Raw genomic sequence first — 22,208 nt, 5'->3', positions numbered from 1 at the left:
ATAAATTCAAAACATAAGTGAATTTATGATATGATGGCATAATTAAAAAAAAAACTTATGAAGAGAGTTTGCAGGAATAAATACAGTTTGATGGAGCAGCAAATCATCTTGTAAAATTTGTTACCTGTGTTATGTGTATTGCTCTGATTTGTGTATATTTCGCTCCATTTTTCAAAAATTTTATTTTGTTTACTGAGACTCAGTATATATTTTACTGTCTGTTGTTTCCGAAGACTAGAATAAAAATGTCTCTATATACCGTTAAAAAACTTTGTAACCTTGACAGATGCTATACTGCACAAGCAAAAGAAAAAACAATTAGCATTTTTCTCCTAACATCCACTTTAAAATTTTCAGTTCCAGAAAACATGTATAACAACTGTTTGCAATATATATCAGATATGAAAAGCGCTCAACTCATGACAAGTGACAATACTCAATTGGATTGGTTGACACAATAACCAATCACAGACGTTGGGTGCTGAGTGAGCTCAAAATTTTAGCTCACCTGGCCCCGCCTTCTCAGCAGTTTAAAAATATTAGAAAGCTAAGAATTTGACCCACTGCGCCCTCTTTACATCTTTTCGAATGGCTCAAAGGTGTATGCATGAAAGTCTGAGAGAGCAGGTCATTTATATACAAGAGGAAGACAGTGGGTGAAAGAACAGAATCCTGGGGTACCCCTGCATTGGTAGGGAAATCTGAGAAGAGTATTGAGTGACCAGTGAGAAAGTTGCAGTAATGAAGGCAGACCATAGAATAGCAGTTTGTTAAGTAGGCTCCTGTGCAAACCTGATCAAATGCCTTTGAAATGTCGAGGACAAACACATGAGTTTCTCAAAATTTCTCCATGGTTTGAGTCCAGTGATGGGTGGTGAAAGCAAGAAGATCAGCTGCAGATTTTGAGTGGCAGAACCCATAGTGCCGATTGCTGATTAGTTGGTATGACTTTAGGTGGTTCAAGAGTTAGTTTTTGATGAACATCTCCATAATTTTTGACACAGTAGTTTGTTGGTTGACTTTTGTCACCTTTCTTTGGGATGCGCTGGACCTGCTTTCATGTTTTTAGGATGATTGAAGAGGCGATACAGGATAGGTGTTAGTTCTGGAGCACAATTTTTTAACACAATAGGTGGGATATCATCAGGACCAAATGCCTTGTTTGTGTTCACGTTATTGAAGATTCTTTGGATTTCTTTTTGTTAGAAGACTGGGCAACATGAAGGGAGCAATTTTTGGTAGTGTGGAGGGAACTTTGCCCAGGTCATCACTGCAAGAATAGGAAGAGAAGAGTGATGCCAATAAGTTGGCCTTATCTGGGTGAGTAACTGCAGTACCATCAGAATGTGAGGGTAGCAGAAAGCTGGGTGGACAGAAGTCACATCCAATGGCCTTGGCAAGGAACCAGAAGGAGTGATTGCCATTTGAGATTATCACCATATGACTTGGTGATAATTCTTTTACAAAGGTTGCAAGCTACAGTGTAGGCAGAGTGGGCAACTGGAGTTTTGATCTTGAACCATTTGTGGTAAGCAGGGTTTTGTTTCCTTTTATGAGACCGCTCCAAAGGACAGCAGTAGATGGGATGGAGGGGGCTGTGAAGTTGGTTTTGTGTGTTTCAATATGGATTGTAAAAGGGGTGTTGGTTACCAGTGGCTCTTATTTTAATGATTTTGTAGGAGAGCGGAGGAATAATAGTGGCCAATTCAGCAGAGCATTGTTCATGAAAGTATCTGTAAAATAGGCACAAGGCAGAAACTGAATGTCTGTGTGAGTGAGGAATCATTAATTAGCTGGATTGATCTCTTCTGGATAGAATCGAGCACTTAGAGAGAATTTTGTTGCTCCACCCCGAAATATGGGAGCAATATTCCATAGCTGTTGGATTTGGGCTTTCTATAGAGTTAGCAGGTGTGAAGTAGTGTCTTGTGTGAAAAAGCACGCCAACTATAATCTTCTGCTCAGAACTGCCTGATCTCTCACAAGAAAGAGTTCACAACCCTCCCCATTACTATCAGTAATACTGAGATATCCAAACATGATCAGATTTCTCTACTTGGACTGACCTACACATCCATATTTTAACTATAGCTTCTGGAGTTTTGATCTTGAGCCATTTGTGGTAAGCAGGGTTTTGTTTCCTTTTACAGCATTGGCACACTCTTTTTGAGAACCACTACATGGATTGTGGCCGAGAATTTGGAGTGGAATGAGGGATGAAGGCCTTCATTCCTCTGAGGATGATTTTTGTTATTTGGTCTGAGTATGTGTCTGGATCAGAAGAACTGAAACAGTAGTCTGACCATGGGAAGGAGAATCGAAGTCATGGAGGCCCTCCCAATTGGCTCTCTTTTAGTGCCAAAGGACACGAGGCTGTGAGCTGGTGGGTGAAGGTTGTTCTGTAGCAAAAGAGACTTGTATGAGGTTGTGGTCTGAGTTACCAAGAGGAGAACTGGTATCCACAGTATACTTGGAAGCAGAGCTTGTTAGGAAGAAGTCAAGTGTGTTGACAAATTGGAGGGGGTTGTCTAGTATTCTGGTTGGAAGGTTGATGATTTGTGTTAGGTTGATGGTAAACACTTAGCATCCCTGTCTGCTTTGTTGGTGAAACAGGAGAAGAGGAGCCATTGTAATTTGTGGACATTGAGGCCCCCAAGAAGGATGATCTCACTATTGGGGTATTCTGACTGCAGAAAGTCAAGCTATATATAGAGAGATAGTTGAAGAGGTCAGAGTAGCTGACAGAGTTTGGAGAGTGATAGAGAGAGAGAGGTCATGCAAGATCATGGAATAAATGGTTAACTTATTTATGTTTTCTGAAGAGCAGCACATTTCTTTTCCAAGACAGTTTCACATCCAAAAACATTACTGGACATTAAATAATTTAATAAGACTGGAAGCATTTATTCAGAATACTTTCCTATAACATGAGCATCAAGGATTAACTTTCTTTGACATGGATAAAGCATATACCACACCTTGGAGGTGTGGTATACTAAAAGACCTCTACAACTTTGGTAGTAGTGGGAATCTTTCCCTCCTTTTATGAAAAAATGTCTAATCTAGACTTCCATGTGGAAATCATCCTCTCTCTCTCTCGATCCTTTTTTCAAGAGGAAAGAGAATCCCACATCAGTTTTAAGTGTCACATTATTTGCAGTTAAAGTTAATTAAATAGTGGAATTTCATTCTGGAATGAGTTAAAGATAACATTTGTGGCAGCAACACCTTGGGGGGGGGGGGTGGGGGGGGGGGGGGGTGGGGGGGGGGGGGGGTGGGGGGGGGGGGGGGTGGGGGGGGGGGGGGGTGGGGGGGGGGGGGGGTGGGGGGGGGGGGGGGTGGGGGGGGGGGGGGGTGGGGGGGGGGGGGGGTGGGGGGGGGGGGGGGTGGGGGGGGGGGGGGGTGGGGGGGGGGGGGGGTGGGGGGGGGGGGGGGTGGGGGGGGGGGGGGGTGGGGGGGGGGGGGGGTGGGGGGGGGGGGGGGTGGGGGGGGGGGGGGGTGGGGGGGGGGGGGGGTGGGGGGGGGGGGGGGTGGGGGGGGGGGGGGGTGGGGGGGGGGGGGGGTGGGGGGGGGGGGGGGTGGGGGGGGGGGGGGGTGGGGGGGGGGGGGGGTGGGGGGGGGGGGGGGTGGGGGGGGGGGGGGGTGGGGGGGGGGGGGGGTGGGGGGGGGGGGGGGTGGGGGGGGGGGGGGGTGGGGGGGGGGGGGGGTGGGGGGGGGGGGGGGTGGGGGGGCAGATACGTTCACAAACTCTCCCACCACCACCCCTCTCAGCAATATGGCATTATTAAAACTCTTACCAATAGAGCCCACAATCTTTGTTCCAGTGAAACTGCCCTTTCAACCAAACTCAATGACATACACAACACCTTCCTTTCCAATGGCTACAGTGACTACAGAATTAAAAAAATAATCAAGTCCTTTCCTATTCCCCAACCATCTCTACAGAAATGCCATCACTTCAGAAATACCAGTTTACAGGTACCTTGTGCCTGTAAACTTACTTACTTTGGACAGACAGGCAGATCAGCAACAAATTGGTTAGAAGAACATAAGTCATATAAGTGCAATCACGATTATGGTCAATCTGGCCTTGCAGACCATGTTTTGAATACAACCCACAGGATCTCCTATGATAAAACCACCATAGTAAATTCAAAAAAGAAAGACTTTTCTTTGAATCCATCTGCACTCAGGAATCAACGAAATTTAAACAAATACGGTTCCATTAAACTTCCCAAAATTTGGAAAACGTTAATTATCGGAGATCCCTCTTTACATCCTAGGCCATAATGCAAATGTAGAGGGTGCACCGTAGAGGGCGCACCACCTAGATAGGACTTTAGTTTCACTCACTATTGTATTATATTTGTGTGTGTTGTTACAAAAGGCTTTTTTGTAATCCCTGAAGATGTCTCTGTGACGGAGACGAAATATTGGAAGTATTAATATTGTTCTTATTGCTTTCTCAGTGCTGATAATATTCCATTAAACCTCCAACATGAATTCTTCACAGCATTTAAGCCTCAACACATGGAGTGTGGTTTTGGTTTGGGTACTCTTAATGCAATTTAAAGAGGTTTAGAGAGGCAGGTATTGTTTTCCTTACAAAAAAAAAAAAAAAAAAGAAGGGAAACTACACTTAAGATCCTTTACTAGTTAGGAAAAGCAAAATGAATCCAAGATTGTTTGCTGTAGACTTAAATAGACACTTGGAAGCTAGTGAGATTAACGTTTCTGATATGTCAGTCTGTTGAAGATTGTTGGAAGCAGGGAGGACTGCCCATAGACAATAGGCACAGCTTTTGATGAAGGCTATGCAGAAAAAAGTCTACAAAGATTAGACTGTTAGAAGTTGAAGAAGGTCATATTCTCAAATGAGAGCCATTTCTTCATCCAAGACAAGGAGAACAAGTATCCTATATTCAAAAATCAGTGGCTGAGAAGACCTCCCATCCATCTTCAACAAGTTCCTTAAACACCCAACTAAAGTGATTCTGGGGTTGATTTTCACATAATAGTCCAGAATCGCTTGTGCCTGCTGACAGTATGATGAAAAATGACCAATACATAAAAATATTGGAGAAAAGAATGATCTCACAGTTCCAGAAAGACAAAGAACTCATCTTCCATATTCAGGTCATATTCTCAAATGAGAGCCATTTCTTCATCCAAGACAAGGAGAACAAGTATCCTATATTCAAAAATCAGTGGCTGAGAAGACCTCCCATCCATCTTCAACAAGTTCCTTAAACACCCAACTAAAGTGATTCTGGGGTTGATTTTCACATAATAGTCCAGAATCGCTTGTGCCTGCTGACAGTATGATGAAAAATGACCAATACATAAAAATATTGGAGAAAAGAATGATCTCACAGTTCCAGAAAGACAAAGAACTCATCTTCCAACAGGACCTTGCTCCATGCAATACTTCAAAAAATAGTGAAAGAGTTCCTCAAAAATCACATCCAATTGCTTCAGTGGCTAGGTAACTCTCCTGACATTAACCCAATAGAAAATTTGTGGCTCATAGTGAAAAAGAGACTTGGAAAATGAAATTATGATACAAAGGATAACTTAATACAATCCATTATAAAAGTATGGTTTCGAGATGCAGAAATAAGAAAAATGTGTTCTACATTGATAGAGCCTATGCCTAAGTGAATTAATGAACTTATTAGGAACAGAGGAGCACATATAAATTAGGTAAAGTTGGAGTTTAATTTTTGTATTTATTTTCTTGCAAAATTTAATTTTTTATTTAAAATGTGAGTGTTCGGATTAATTTGTTCACTACTGTATGAAGAGTCCCTATAGCTCAGTCAGTAAAAATGAGATGCCCTTTTGCTGGAAACCTGGATTCAACTCCTCTCTAGGATATAAATAATCTTTATAAGAGTTTTTCAGCTACAGACGTAGTTGAAAAACTCTCATGCAGTGGTAGCAGACCTTTTCTCCCTTGAAACTTGGGAGGCCTTATAAAGGTCAGAACAATAACTGTGGTATCCTTCTCAGTGTTCACATCCCTGTAATCCTTTGCAATGTTTTTACTACTTTTGCAATGTATTGCCTCAGTTTCAACTCTTTTCTCATTATTCATTCCCAAATCTCTAACTTCATTTTGTAGCACAGTCCCATATAATACAACAATACAGCTTGTAATTTCTGAAATCCAAAATGCATGATCTTACACTGTGCAACATTGAAATGGCACCCATTATCTTTTCCAAAGTGTTTGTTGATTCTTTGGCAAAGGATATCATGTTGACCAGCATGTATAAGCATTTCATTTGCTATTGCTCTTCTCAGCTTAGTATTAGCAAATAACCAAATTTAATTGTCATCCCTCCCATAAAAAATAAAAATCTTGGCTTGATTTGTATATCATTAAGGTACAATATGCATCAGTGGTACAAATCATGGCCTCCTATGTGCTACCTGTCGCCTAGATTCTGCTTCTCTTTATACTACTTTTTAATACCATCAGCCACCCACTTATCCATACCACATTCATATCTATTTTTATTTACCCTAGTTTGTATAGCAGTCTACTATGCCGTATCTATCCTGTTGAATGTCTTTGTGCCTTTGTGAAGTCCAGCAGTAGCATGTTGTGGCCATTTCTCTCATCTTACTTAACTATTCATTTATTATTAAAAAAAAAAGTGAGTAAATTACTGAGATGAGACTTTCTCTAATCAAAGCTGTCTTTATAGAGAAGGAAGAATGATTAGGAAGAGAACCATTGCACATTCTGAATCAGGTCCTGACTTCAAAACCTTACCTGTCACTCAGTCATGGAGTCTCCCTTATGTAATAGAACCACTTATCCCCCTCTCCCATTTTCCATTCCTTTGATATCCTACAATGCTGAAACTTTAAATAGCTAGGTCATATGTACAACATTAACTCCTTACGTGTTTGCTGATATCCCATCTAAACCCAACACATTGAGATTTTGTAGCATCATGAGCACCTCTGATTTACCTCCCTGTGTTCTCATTTCTCCTTGATGTGGAGCACCCACAAAATTATCATTCAGTAATTCAACTATACTTCCTATAGTGTTATCACCTTTCTGCTATCTTTATTCATTAAAGTTATCCTTTCTTCTTTGTCTTCTTTTCTTTTGGTTTCCCAGATTCCAGATTCCCAGGAGTCTGTAAATGCTTTTCATTGGTTCCTTATCCTTGCTATTGGTCTTATTTTAGCAAAACTCTTCTTCTCACATTCTATTAAAGTCGATCTTCTCTATATATTTTTAGGATATCCAGGTTTTCTCTTTCCTTCTGGATTCCATTCCAGGGCTACATGACAGATCTCTTGATGATCTTTCCTAAGTGTATGTTCAATCCATCTAAATTTTTGTTTTTTGATTTCAATGTTGACTTTTTGCTGATTCGTTCTTTTCCAGAGGCCTTCATTAGTAATAATTTTGTAGCCACCAAATTCGAAGTATGCTCTGCAGACATTGGTTTATGAATGTTAGCTTTTTTGTATTTCCTTTGAAACCAGCCACATTTCACATCCATATAAAAGAATGGATTTAATGCTTGTAATAAATGTTTTTATTTTTGTATCATGTGAATATTTTTTTTCCATTCTCTACTAAGTTTAGCATATACACTTCTTGCATTTTGAATCCTTATATCAACATCTCTAGTTGCACCTCCTTCTGCAGATAAAACACTGCTGAGATATGTAAAATTTGAAACAGTTTCAGATTTTGCATTTTCATTTGTACTTTGTGCATTGTTGTTCACATTGATTCTCATTTATTTTGGGTTTTTTTTTTATTTTCAAACTTTCAGTGATTCTTGTAATGTGGTTAGTGTATTTTGGATATCTGCATATTTGTGAGCAATTATACATACGTCATCTGCATAGTCTGGATCACCCAAAGTTTTATTTATTTTCCATGATGTTCCTTTGGCATGTTTCATTGCTATCTGTTCTAGAACACGATCTAGCACCAGTATAAATAATAGGGAAAATAGCAGACATTCTTGTTGTACTCCAGATACAGTTTGAAAGGGCTGTGACAAATATCCATCATGCAGCACCTGACATGAGAATTTGTTATATCCTTTCTTAATGAAGTTTATTATCTTCTGTGGCATTTTCCTTTGTTTTGAAGTGCATTCCACACAATCTATAGCATTAGAATCGAAGCATTTTCTTAATTCACAAACAGCAAATATAAGGGAGAGTTAAATTCACCCAACTGTTGTTATTATTAAGGTGGTAATGTGATCTATACATGATCTATTTTACCTAAAACCTGACTACTCTCTTCTCATTCCCACTAAAATATTAAAGATTCTTGAAAGAATAATTTTGCAGAAAATTTTGCCAATGACACATATCAGGTTTATGCCTCTCCAATTATTACAGTTTCCTAAATCTCCTTTCTTTGGTATTTTTACTATTACTCCTGTATTCCAATTCCCAAGGAATGTCTCTTTTTCCCAAATATCTTGGAATGGTGGGTAGAGCATATCTGTGATAGTGTGGTGTCAGATTTTAGAACCTCTGCCATGATACATCATGTCCGGCCACATTCCCATTTTTCATTTATTTAATAGCTTTTTTATCTCAAATTTGGATGGTTGGCTGGCATTAATTTTTAATTCATATACCCTTTTTTTTATTTGTTTGTATTCTGTCAGTGCTATTGTTCAAGATTTGACTAAAATTTTGTCTCCATCTTTCCAGTTGTTGTTCTTCCATTTACTAGAATTTTTCCATTGAGATACTTCACTGGGACATTCTTTTGCATACCTTCTTTAGAAAGTCGTATAATACTCAGTAACTCTCTACTATTATACTTTCTTCGGCTTGTTGTGCTCTCGATGTCATTTCTTCAAACCATTGCTGTTTATCATTTCTAGCACGTCTTTTATTTAAGTTTTTTTTATTTAAAATCTTGTATTTATCTTTAAGTTTTTTCCTTTTGGGGAGTATTTCTTGTACTCAATTTCAGCTTTATTTTTTTACCCCCTTTCATGCACTAGTCTCCAAGTTGCCACTGATAACCAACCTTCCTTCCTTCTTTCTTTCTTTTAGCATATCCTAAAACATGTTTTGTTGTATCATACAGAATTCTTTTTTTTGTCTTTTTCCATTTAGCCTCTATATTATCATTTCTTATATACTATCCTTCTCAAAAATTATCATTCATATTTTCCCTTAAGTTTATTTTAAATTAATTACAGACTTCAGCATTTTGTAATTTATTATGATGAACCTTTATGATTTTTTCAAATAGATAACTGCATGGATCCTATTATTAGGTGATGATCTGATCTAATATCAGCACTTCTTTTTATTTCAGACATCTAATAGTATTTTCCTGCACCCTTTGGCTGATGGCAATATGATCTGTTTGATTCTGTGTTTGACCATCTAGCGACACCTAGGTTGCTTTATGTATTCTCTTATGCTGGAAGATTGTGCAATCTATTAGATTCATTCTCAGTTGGGGCATGGCATTGAACAACTCTTAGCCTTCCACTTAGTTTTAAGATTTACTATTATTATTCATTCTGAAATTGGTTCCCACCCAATCATTGCCTGACTATCTGTTACTCATGCAGATTCCAACTCCAAATTGATGTATATCAGTTATATTAGGCATCTCTGAATAAAGAAACATATTCCCATTGGGAAAATTTATTCTACCAATACCATTCCATCTTTCTTTGCTAACCCCCAATAATTAAATTTTATATTTTTCCATCTCCTTTATTAGTTGTGCCAGTTTTCCTATTTGTTAGTGTTTTAACATTTCATTGTCCGATTTGTGCCCTAATTTTCCAAGTTTTAGTCAATACCAAGGAGTCCATCTGATTTCTGCATTTATCTGACTTGAAAGCAATATTTAAATTTTCAGAGACTTGCAAGTTTTTAGCCCACAGAGTTCCTATTCTGCTAGTATGGCTGATACCTCAGCATCCAGGCATGCGCTTTATAAACGAGCATTTACTCTCTTGCAGATGTTTTGGTTAAACTGCTGATACCTGGTCACCAGAGCCTCATTTATGGTAACAGGTTCTACCACAAGAAGGCGAGGATGGTGTTTGAGTAGAAGAGACTGTATGTTAAAAATCATAAAGTGAAAGACTTCATAATATTACTCAATCACCACCTCCTTAGAACCCAAGTTATCCTTTAATTAATAATAATTCTTTATTTTTCTCACTATGTTATGAAACAACCCTCTAGGATTTCCTTTGCATTTGCTAATTTCCTCTACATCTAATTTTGCCTTCCTCTTTGAACCAGCACTTTGCACTACTACACTGCTCATAAGCTTATACACCATATTACTCTTGTATTCCACATCCATTTTCTTTTCATGCAACCTCTTTTGAATGCTGTTACTTACTCATTTAATGCTCTTCCATTTCACCTTCCTAACTCTGGATATATACACCTTAACCATTTCCTTCACTACTTGCATCTTTCCCTTACAGTTTCTGATGCTATTGTGCTACCTCGTATTTTTTTTCTAAATTTCTCATAATTATATGCTTTGTAGTTCCACATATACCCTCTGAACCAAAAGCTCTTATAATATGGGGCTGGTATTGAAAATTGGATAGAGTTAATTGACTGTGAGATGCGGTGATTAATTCCCTTGGAGGGTAACAGATGGCAATGCTGTGCCAGCAAAGGTTGGTCGATTAGTAGAGCCTCTGCTACTAATGGCTCAGTTAAGTAAGGTTGAGTGTAGTTGGAAGGGGACCAATCATTCGATGCTGTTGGCACACTCTCCCTCGATGAGTCTTTGGACTCCCTGGAGGTGTCTAATAATAATAATAGTACAGTGGCATCACTAATAAAAAAAAAAAAAAAAATAATAATAATAATGGAACCTGCACCACAGAGAATCAAAGACATACTTCCAGATTGACTCTTAGATAATCCATTTCTTATTCATTTTTGCCGTTGTCTCTAGATATGGTGCACTTCTTTAAGGACTTTTATGCACCTTATTTCTGTTTTTGGCCACATTAACACATGGAGAATTGATGCTCTATCTCTCTGATGCCCATCTCCTTTTGTTGCATGTAATTCAACTCTTTTTCATCTTTGAAACACTATCATGACAGTAAACTAAATACATGGTGCCACTGAGGTTAAAAACTCTTTAAAAAAATAAAAAATATATATATCCACTGCAGTCCACTTCTAATTCATGTCATAAATACTAACTTAAATGATATACACCAACTTTACTGCAACAACAATTAGCATCCTTAACTTTCACCAAATAATACTCTACATCCTTTCTTCTGCTAAAACAACCTAAAGGCAGATCAACTTATAGTTGACATCTGCCTTTCGGTTGTTACTGTATGGCACATCCAATGCGGATAATTTCCAGGATGATCTCATTGTAATCATGTAAAATGCACTCCTCATTTGTGCTGTTGTAATATTTTTAGCTTCTACTATTTCCTGTAATCTAACTAGTGTTCTTTATATTCTTTTAATTTTACTCTTACGCTTTCTTAAGGTTATCCTATCCCTTATATCTCTTGTCTTATTCCTCACAGTTAACTCTTAATGCTCCTATATAAGGTGATGCTGTTAGTGAAATTGACCTAAGTACTAGACAGTTCTCAGATACAGATAGCAATCTCTTACGCTGAAAGGAACTTAGGAAAATTTATTTGATTTGTGACTGCACCACCTAAGTTCCTAATTAATAAGCATCAGAGATGAACTATAACACCTATCTTTCTATCAATGGTCTAAGGCTTAATTTTCAATCATGGCTATTCCTTAGTTCCCTTTGTTCACAGGTTCGAATATTTTTTAAGACAGTGCATTAAGTAAAGATCAGGCGAAGTCTCCATTTAAAAAACAAAACATATTTAAGGCAACTTGAAACAAATTTTACACTATTCGATACACTTTATACAATCTCACTCATAATCTTAATCTAATCTTAACTCGTAATCTTAAACAAAGAAAAATTAATCATTTACATATTGAGAAAAACCTCATGTCCTACAATTTCTCTTGCACTATATCATCTCCCCAAATTTATCTCATATCTATGCTTCAGTCCTAATTTTTTGTTATCCGCTACAACACTAAAGTTCTAGGAATGTTACAATCAGAAGGTCACAATTTTCCTTTCGCACTTTACTGATAATACTGGAAATTGTACTCACAAGTCCATTTCAATGTGTACTTTCCTTCAAGTCAATCCTAGTCTGTTTCTGCAGGCCTTCTTTTGCATGTTGCTCGATAGTCGCCTTTTCGTGATTCACTTACGAGAAAAGTGATTCCCATTTGCCGACGGTACTGGATTAAGTCGAAGGCGTCCTACGTCCGATGCACTGAGCGAACTCCTAACTGCAATTCATTGTGGAAATTCCTGCTACTCCTTTGTCTCTACCCGTAACCACGGGTACATTCCGAAGAACTCTAGTCGGGTCTGCGAACTATCCCCCAAAAGAATGTGAGAGTGAGAGAGAGCGTCTTCCTTCCAAGGCCTCTTATGTACTATTTTTCTTAGGTTCCTGTTTTGGAGTTGGAGATCCCCAAATGTCCCACGTGCATGTTGACGTCAGTCGTCGTGACCTTCATTGAAGGGTGGCAAGAGTTCCTTGTTTCGGAGTCGGAGACCCCCGAATATCCTGCAAACGTTCTGACATCAGTGGCCGTGACCTTCAATCCATTGTTCACTTTCACATACATAATCCTCTGTAATTCCTTTTGCTTGGGGCATAAACACTTCAAAAATAGGTCATCTCTACAATTTTACTCTGAGAAATAAACAAAGAGCACAATCTTAACTATTTAAACTTACAATTTACAAGCATTTTTGTGTTGTTGCATTTTCTAGATACCCACATAGGTTTACAAAATTTTCAGCAATGAGTATTCCGGAGTTATTTACAATATGAACAACCTCTGTAAAAATCGATGGTAAATTAAAGGAACTTCTGCTGTATCGAATTTTACACATACAAGTTACCCCCATTATCTGTATGGTATTCTAAATGGTCACAGCTTTCTGTAATATAGTGCACATATGAACATCAGAGGGAGGGTTGTTAAGCAAATGCTCAGCAATAATCTCTTCTTTAAACATTCTCTTCAATATGACTACCTTAATGTTTACTGCTGTTGATTTAATAATCTTTTCTCTATCCCTCTTCCCACTGCTGCTCTAGAGGGATGTAATAAACAGCATCTTTGGGTATGATAACTTTTCTCATGATATCTGCTCTTTTAGATTGGCAGCTAATGATGTCATCATCCATATCATGAGGGAAAACATGTTAAAGATACCAAACTATTTTAAATATAAACCTGGTTTTGATCCATTTCCCAAGTAAGCAAACAGACAAGAAAGTCAAGTTTGCACCTGCAAGTAGTGCAACTCGTGGTTAAAGGTGGAATAAGCTCTGATCACTATTCTTAATAATTACCCTTAATGCAAAGCACATCTCCTTGAGTAGATGTATGATGCTATGCATTAAAAGCAAGGGGCCACTACCCAGACCGGTTTCAACCTTTATTGAGGTTTCATCAGTGGGAGCTAGGCTTAGAAATACCAAGTAATACAGAGATTATAAATATTTTACCAAAACAAGTTACCATAAGGTGCTTTGACCTTATTAAATAAAAATCTCAGGATGAGAGATAGATGTAGAAAGTTTTTTACCTTGGGCAATTTTTTTTTCCCTTCAGATGTTCTGGTAGTATATAATGGGCCATCATTCAAGAAAGAAATGAAAGCTCTTGCGTTCATTGTCAGGCAAGTGCTATAAGACCAAAAGTTGTTAATATGGTCAGGCATCTATTTTCATCTTCTCTGAGGATGAATTTAGATACTTGACAACAAGCAATTATAATTGTCTTTCCAAAGTCAGCAAAGATACAAAAATTCTGCCAAATTATCATCCAATTCCCCTGAAAGCTTGGGGATAATGGTTAACTCTAGTCTTTTGTGGTTTATAGAGAGCTACAACTTAAGTGGGATTACTCCCCCCTCCGCCCTTTGTTTAGGACGAGGGAGAGTCTCACAAGGTTCTGTGTTAAGTGCCATGCTATTTGTTGTCAAAGTTAACTTGATAACAGAACAGATTCCTTCTACCATATCTTCTATATGGATAACAGTTATATTTTATTATTATAATATAAGGATCATAGAAAGTTGCAATAAACCATTGACTATCTTTTCATCTAAACACTTGCAAATGGGTTTAAGTTTGCATCACAAACAACATTTGTGTAATATTTTTCGTTGTTTACAAAAAATACCCAGGATACCAGTGGAATACTAGGTACATGTCCAGTGGTGGATTTAGGCATTAAGGGGCCTGAGGCATTTGCGATTTTCGGAGCCTTTAAATTATTAAGTTACAAACAATTCATTTTAATTTTTTTTATATATTTTATGTATAATTGCACAATGCATACACATACATACATAACAATAATTACTTCACAACAAAAATTATAAAATGTTTAGTATACATATAAATATGAAAATAGGTAGGTAACTTTAATTGTATATTACATATTATAGCAACAATTCGATAATATTATAATCACATTCAGGTATAGTTTGTATTTTGTACATAAGTATTTTATGAAATTATACTGGCACTTTTCTACTTTTTGCAGCAGCAAATTTGTCAATTAATAAATCAAATTCTAATTCTTGTAATACAGAATTTTCAATAAACATCGGTGACAAATTTGATAGTCGATCTTGCCCCACTGAATTTCTTAAATAATCTTGACATGCTAAAGGACTGAAAAAGATCTTTCTGCAGAAGCATTACAAATAGGCATTGTTAGAAAAAATTTTTAGTATTGTTTTTACATTTGGAAAAGTTGATTTCAATCCGTTAATGATTGTTTTGTACATTTGAAATGGACATGTGATTTTTTCTTCTTTTATGTATTTTAAGAAATGATGTACTTCTTCATCGAAATAGCTAATTTCAATATCATTCTTATATATATTTCCCAATTTAGAAATGCAGTCGTTTATGTCGAAAGTTTATTTTTCACTTGGTTAGACTATAATAAATTTAGTTTAATCCTTTATCTAAGTGTGAGGAAACAAAGTTTGCACCTGAAATTATCTTCAGGACTGGGATAAGGTAGCACAACACCGGGCAACTCATTACAAAGGTGGACCAACCTAACATCGCTATCCTTGCATAACATTATACATCTCCATGTATAATGTTATGCATTAAGGGAAGGGCCACTATCCAGACTAGTTTCAACTCCCACTGAAGAGACCTCAATAAAGGTCTCTTCAGTGGGAGCCAGGCCCAGACGTGGAGATTCCAGGCAGAAGCAATAGCGAGGGCATCTTTATCTATAGGAGTTGCCAAAAGGTATTTAATAAAAAGGTGACAACTTTTTATTAAATTACTCTGGATTTAGAGAAAGATGTTGAAAGTTTATTTTTCATTTGGTTAGACTATAGTAAATTTAGTTTAATCCTTTATCCAAGTGTGAGCAAACAAAGTTTGCACCTGAAAGTATCTTCGGGACTGGGGTAAGGTAGTACAACCTTAATGCATATCATTAGACATATCTGCAAGGAGATGTGTTTTGCATTGTGGGAGATACTGAGATAGGAGTGATGTTATCTTGGTCCACCTTTGCAACGAGTTGCCCGGTGTTGTTACTACCTTACCCCAGTCCTGAAGATACTTTCAGGCGCAAACTTTGTTTGCTCACACTTGGATAAAGGGTTAAACTAAATTTATTATAGTCTAACCAAGTGAAAAATTAACTTTCAACATCTTTCTCTATATCCAGGGTAATTTAATAAAAAGGTGGCACACCTTTTGGCAACTCCTATAGGTAAAGATGACTTCACTATTGCTTCTGCCTGGTATCTCCACGTCTGGGACTGGCTCCCACTGAAGAGACCTCGATAAAGGTCAAAACTAGTCTGGGTAGTGGCCTTCCCTTAATGTATGACATTATACATATCCGCAAGGAGATGTGTTTTGCATTATGGGAGATACTGAGATAGGAGTGATGTTAGCTTTGTCCACCTTTGCAACGAGTTGCCCAGTGTTGTACTACCTTATCCCAGTCCTGAAGATACTTTCAGGTGCAAACTTTGTTTGCTCACACTTGGATAAAGGATTAAACTAAATTTATGTCATCTTTACTCATATCGTGATCAAAAAATAATTGAAAATGGCTTAACACATTAGAATACATATTAATTTTGGTGTAAATTTCGGTACTCAATCTATCACAAATCATATTATGAGTTTCTACGATGCACAATTTGCGACCTGTTAGAATTGTCTCGTTCGTGTTATTTGATGCTGTATTTAATTCATCAAAATGTCTTTTTTGTTTCTTTATCTGGTTTATTTCATAATTTGTTTCATCAGTTAATAGATTTGCTTGTTTCAAAATCATTTCGTACATCCATTATAAAATTTTGCAAAGATTTTAAAAGTTCTACACATTGCAACAAATGTGTTTGAACTTCTTGAAGCGAAAGACTTGTGTTATTTATTCTTTGCAATAATCTATCCCATAATATTGTTAACACTGCAATTTCGTATTTACCAAAGTATTTTGACAATGTTTTGGCTTGCAATCTATTATCTGGTTTTTCAAGTTCATTTTTGCCTATTTTAATAAGAACAGTTTTAATATGTTTATAATTTAATTGCAAAGCAGATATGGCATCAGCTTGTGATGACCATCTTGTATCGCTGATTCTTTTAATATGTTTGGAATTTGTATCGGCAAAACTGTCTGTAAGTAAATTCCATCATTGCGTAGATTTAGAAAAAAAATTATATACGTTCTGTATGAAATCGAAATAATAAACAGCCTTTGAACAAGCTTCTGCAGCAGAGTTTTCAATAATGTTAAATGTGTGAGTGGAACATGGAATGAAAATTGTTGATTCGTTCAACATTTTAATTCTTGCTTGTAGACCATTATATTTGCCGCATTGTCGTATGTTTGACCACGACAATTTTTTATATCTAAAGATAGAGCATTTAAATTGTTAAAAACGAGTTCCTCTAAATTTTTGCTTAATGGTTATTTAATTGCAGAAAACCAAAAAAACATTCCAGCACATCTCCTTCACTATTTATATATCTCTATATAAAAGTTAACTGGTCTATATGACTCACATCGGGTGTGGAATCGATGATCAATGAATAATACAGAGCTTCTCTAACTTCCAAAATTAATTTCTCCTTTACTTCAGTCCCCATTAAAGCAATAAATTCATCACATATCGTATGAGATAAGTAATTAACCTTTCCGCTTCTGATATTATCATATCTTGTTAAATGATTTTTAATAAACTCATCAAACTTTGATAAATATTCTATACAAGTTATAAAATTTCCTCTTTTGTTAACACCACCAGCACTTTCATCTTCTCTATGCCCCGAAATCCTAAACCCAAACTTGTTAACAACTTTACTGTGGCTACAATTCTTTTTAAAACATGTCGCCAATATTTTTGTTCAATATTAATCTGATTAATCAAATGAGAATCAATACGTTCAGTTATCGACAATCTTTTTTTTTTAAATCCACATTGAGGAAATATGTTCTTTAGAGCATGTTCTTTCAATGTGCATTTAAGATTTTTCCAATCATTGCATCCTGTACTAAATTTAGTAATAGAACGTGTAAAAAGTTTGCAAACATAGCAGTAAATCATTTTGCTACTTTCAAAAAATAAGCAATTCTCGATATTCTTTTGTGCCATTTGCTTTTTCACAGTAAAAATGAACACTTGAAATATTTCTGTAGTACATCTGATTTCTGTCATTATATTCAACTTTTAAAGATGTTATGTCTCCGATATTGCACGTTTATTATTTATAAAGTAATTTACCATTTTCTCCGATATTTTGCACAGCCATAAAGCGAATCTTTTTGAAAATTATTGGAGTCTGGTTGTTTATGTTATGCATCAGCAGCTCATTTTTTTTCTTCTTCGGCATTTTCCTCTGTGTCTTGCACATCTTGTTCAAGTTCAGCATTGTCGGTTATTTCGTCATATTTGGCACCTTCTTCTTCCTTTGCAGAATTTTCTTCATTTTGTTCGGCGTTTTCTATTATGTTATCATTTTTTAGACTATCTTCTTCTTTTTTGTCTTGTTCATCATGTGTTGGTTGACGATTTTCGTTGCTTTGAAATTTAGATGAAGATGAAGTCAAAAAAACCCTCCAAGGAGTTTTTTTGAGAGAGCAATAATTTTTCTTTTTCCTTTCGTCGTTTTCTTTTTTCTGCCCCAGACGTTCGTTTCATGGCTAAAATATTAAATATGCATATATATTTAAAACAATTCTTTTATAATTACAATTACAACAACCGAACCACAACTAAGGATAAAGGATACTGAAGGTTACAAGAATTTCAGTGGTTCCTTAACTATTTATCATCATCATCATACGTATCAAGGAAACAGGCCATTATAGGCCTAAATCTCCAGCCTTAGAAATCATCGTTGAATCGTTTAAGAGGACGTCCTGGTTTTCTTTTTCCTAATGGCTTGTACTTTAAGGCTTGTTTTGTTGTTTTGGTAATCTTTGTTTTCATTCTTTGAACGTGTTCCATCCATCTGTTTATATTTTTTAATTTTTTCAATTACTGGTTCTTGGTTTAATTCTTTCATAATATCTTCGTTTCTTTTGTTATCAAATAGGGTATACTTTGCAGTTTTTCTCATAAACTTCATTTCTGCTGTTGTTAATCTTTGTTTGTCTTTTTGTTTTATTGTCCAGATTTCACTTCCATACATTAAGACCGGTAGGGCTAATGTATTGTATACTTTTAGCCTGGTTTGTTTTTGAACTAGGTTTGGTTTAAATATAGAGTTAATTACTCCTGTTATTTTTAAATATTTTGCAATTTTTATGTTTATATCTTTTTCATTTTCATAAGTGATCATACATCCTAGGTAGTTAAATGAATTCACCTGTTCTAAGATCTTGTTATCTAATACTATTTTAGTTCTTGCTGGATCTTGTCCTTTAAAGGCCATAATTTTTGATTTTTCCGTTGATATTATCATACCATAATCTTTGGATATCTCATTTAGATTTAAAATAGCTTTCTCTAAGTTATCTTCAGAATTTGTAATTATTATTTGGTCGTCTACAAAGAGGAGAGTGTTTAAGTTAACTGTAGGTGAAAGTTTAATTCCTTGATGTAAATTTTTACTCCATTTTATTATTTCATTTAAGTAGATATTAAAAAGAGTTGCTGAGAGGGGACATCCCTGTCGGACCCCTTGGTTTATCTCTCTTGTATATGATAGCTCATGATTTAATCTTATTTGTATTTGATTATTTTCATATATACTTGTGACAGCTTTTAGGATATTATTTGGTATTTGTCTTTCTTTTAATATGTTAAATAATATGTTTCTTTTAACTTTGTCAAATGCTTTTTCAAAGTCAATAAATGCAATATGTGTTTCTAAATTATATTCTCTTCTTTTCTCTATTATTAATTTTAGGCAGAAGGCTGGGTCTATACATGATCGTCCTTTTCTAAATCCATTTTGTACCTCTAGAATAAAGTTTTCGGAATATCTCATTAGTTTGTTATTTAAGATTCTGCTTATATTTTGTAACGTGAATTTAGTATACTGATACCTCTATAGTTTTTAGGGTCATCTCTATTACCTTTCTTAAAGATAGGAATCACAATTGCTTTTTTCCATTCTATTGGGGGGATACCAGTTGAGTAAATTTTATTTAAAAATAATAAGAGTCTTCCTTTGAATCTGGTTCTTGCGTATTTATATAGTTCTGAACCTAGCTTATCTTAACTATTTATACCACCAAGCAGTTGATTTGGAAAACAAAAATGAAAACAGAATTTATTTTATTATATTGCTACAATTAAACAACAGTACAGACACTAGTTCCAAGAATTAAGACAAAATTGAAACAAAATGGAATATTAGTTTTTCAAATTTTTACTAAAAATATATATTGTGCGGGCCGGGGGCCCCTAGCCTTGCGTGGTGCCCGAGGCGGCCGCCTCATTCGCCTGTACGTAAATCCGCCACTGTACATGTCAATCATTGATACAACTGAAAACCGAAGTTGAATAAAATTACTCCAGTTTTGCACAGGAAAAGAATATAGAATACATGGTACTTTTTTAATTAGAAGAGTCAACATCTACAAATATTGGAAGTGATTACAGGCTATTGCATAATTGCAATCTTCCCTCATGATCATTCACTTCACACTTTGTGTTAATTTGCCTAACCTCACACCACATTTTCTTCCCATCCAGTTGAAATATTCCATATCCCTTAACTTCTCTTGCTCTCATCTCTTGTCAACCTTGTTTTATCAGTTATAGTATTCACAGAATAGACTATGTTCTGAAGACCACAATCATTTTCCCCACAAAAATTTAAATTTGTTATTTGTATTTAAACAAAAAAAAAGTATTATGACTATTCCTGTTAACTAGTTTGCTGAGTGATTAGTGTATCCACTCCCCAACCAACAGGTCACTGGTTCAAATCCTGCCATGGGCATCAATGTTTGTAATTGTCTTTAGGTGGCAGATGAATTTCATCATCCAGTGTGATACCTCCACCCCACTTATTTGAGGCCTGAAATGGCTTGAAAAAGTTCCATGTTTAATCTCTAGCAAACACTTTTTTTTAATTCATTTTTACATAGTTGTCAAATATATATATATATAAAATTAATAAAAAATGAAAATAAAATCCCTTCTTAGTCCACCAATAGTACAAATGCACTATAGGTTTACTAATAACCTTTCCTAGATAAGAACTGCATAGAACTCTTCACATTTTCCACTCTACTCTGAGATATACATCTACCCTTGCTCAAATCATAGTCCTCATATGATATCTCTACTTTCCATAGTGACAGCTTGAATTTCCATGCCTAATATAATACACTTGCTACTCAAAGAACAGCAAACCCTCCAAATGTCTATTTTCCTGGTTAAGATGCAACTCATATTTATAACTGTTCTATCACCCATAATGCACTTCAAACATTTACACATTCCAAACCTTCATCTGCATCATGTCATCCATTATCACTGTTCATTTTCTCGACCACAGTTAAAATAGCTCTTATCATGTAATATATCTTTCTCCTCTTAGTATACTGTACTTTTATTTTCTAATATGGGAGTTAAAATGCATGAAAATGATGTATGCTCATGTTAAAAACTTTGAAACATTTATGTATAGGTTTGGATTCAGAACCACTGGTGTAAAAAATCTTTATAAAATAAACTAGTTAATATCATATTGTATATGAAATGTTTTTATTTTTTTATTTTTAGGATCCAGAGATGATTAATGATTTTGTAGATGTTGAAAGAGTGTATGAAGAGGATATAGGTGTGCTAGCTAGAGATCTTCAGATCACCCCAGAAAATAGTGACAGTGAAAGTGAAAAATACAAGTTAAGTGAAGAAAGTGAAGAAGATGATGATGATGTTGCAGGTTCTTTAAATATGGAACATTCCACAAGGAAGGACAGTGGAAAGTATGGAGAAGAAAGCCATAGTCATTTAGAAAATCTTAATCATAGTAAAATATATGACTTAGAACATCACAAAGAAATGAAGATATTATGTTCAGAAAATCTGATTAGTCATGACTTAGCAATATCAGATTCAGATGATGATATTGTTAATCAGGAAAGGAAACCTGGTTCAGAAAAGAATTTTATAGATGATAATGACAGTGAAGCAGATGATCATCTATGGTTTTGATGAATGTATTTAAACTATGTGATATATTATTGGAATATATTCTTGATTAATCGACAACGATGTATAGAGATCATAAGGAAGATAAATTATATTTCAGTTCAAAACTGTCATTCAAAAATGAATTTTAAATTATTGTGATATTATTTTGAAATATCTTGAAGTTACAAATGTTTGCTTCATTTGTTAACTTGTTTTCTTCAATGTACATATGCTGTATGTCTTGGTAAAACATAAATATTATCTGTGAAAAATTCATTTCATGTTGTTATCATTAATTGTGTTTTTTTAATCTTGCTTTTGAATTATGTTCCCAATAAAGGTTTATTATGTTGTAAATTATGCATCATCATCATTACTCAGCCTGGTTGGCTGAGTGGTTAGTGTATCTGCTCTCCAGCCAAAAGGCTGTGGATTCGAATCCTGTTGTGGGCAT

At 35.8% G+C, this 22,208-nt stretch overlaps 1 protein-coding gene across 1 annotated transcript in view; it reads left to right on the top strand.

Moving 5' to 3' along the window:
- LOC150107421 (transcription initiation factor TFIID subunit 1-like) overlaps positions 1-21,775 on the top strand; it is a 688,572-nt gene extending 666,797 nt beyond the window's left edge. The window contains exons 38-39 of the mRNA XM_090391849.1: positions 21,341-21,449; positions 21,609-21,775. Coding sequence (XP_090247975.1) covers positions 21,341-21,449; positions 21,609-21,775 — 276 coding nt within the window. The remainder of the gene's footprint in view (positions 1-21,340; positions 21,450-21,608) is intronic.
- Positions 21,776-22,208: the final 433 nt, after the last annotated feature.

The sequence above is a fragment of the Typopeltis vanoorti genome, chromosome 4, assembly GCF_054136105.1.
Source record: "Typopeltis vanoorti isolate ZY-2024b chromosome 4, IOZ_Tvanoo_1.0, whole genome shotgun sequence".
In the NCBI taxonomy this organism is placed as follows: Eukaryota; Metazoa; Arthropoda; class Arachnida; order Uropygi; family Thelyphonidae; genus Typopeltis; species Typopeltis vanoorti.
Note: the sequence above shows the minus strand (reverse complement) of the source record. Positions and strands in the feature narration are given on the sequence as shown.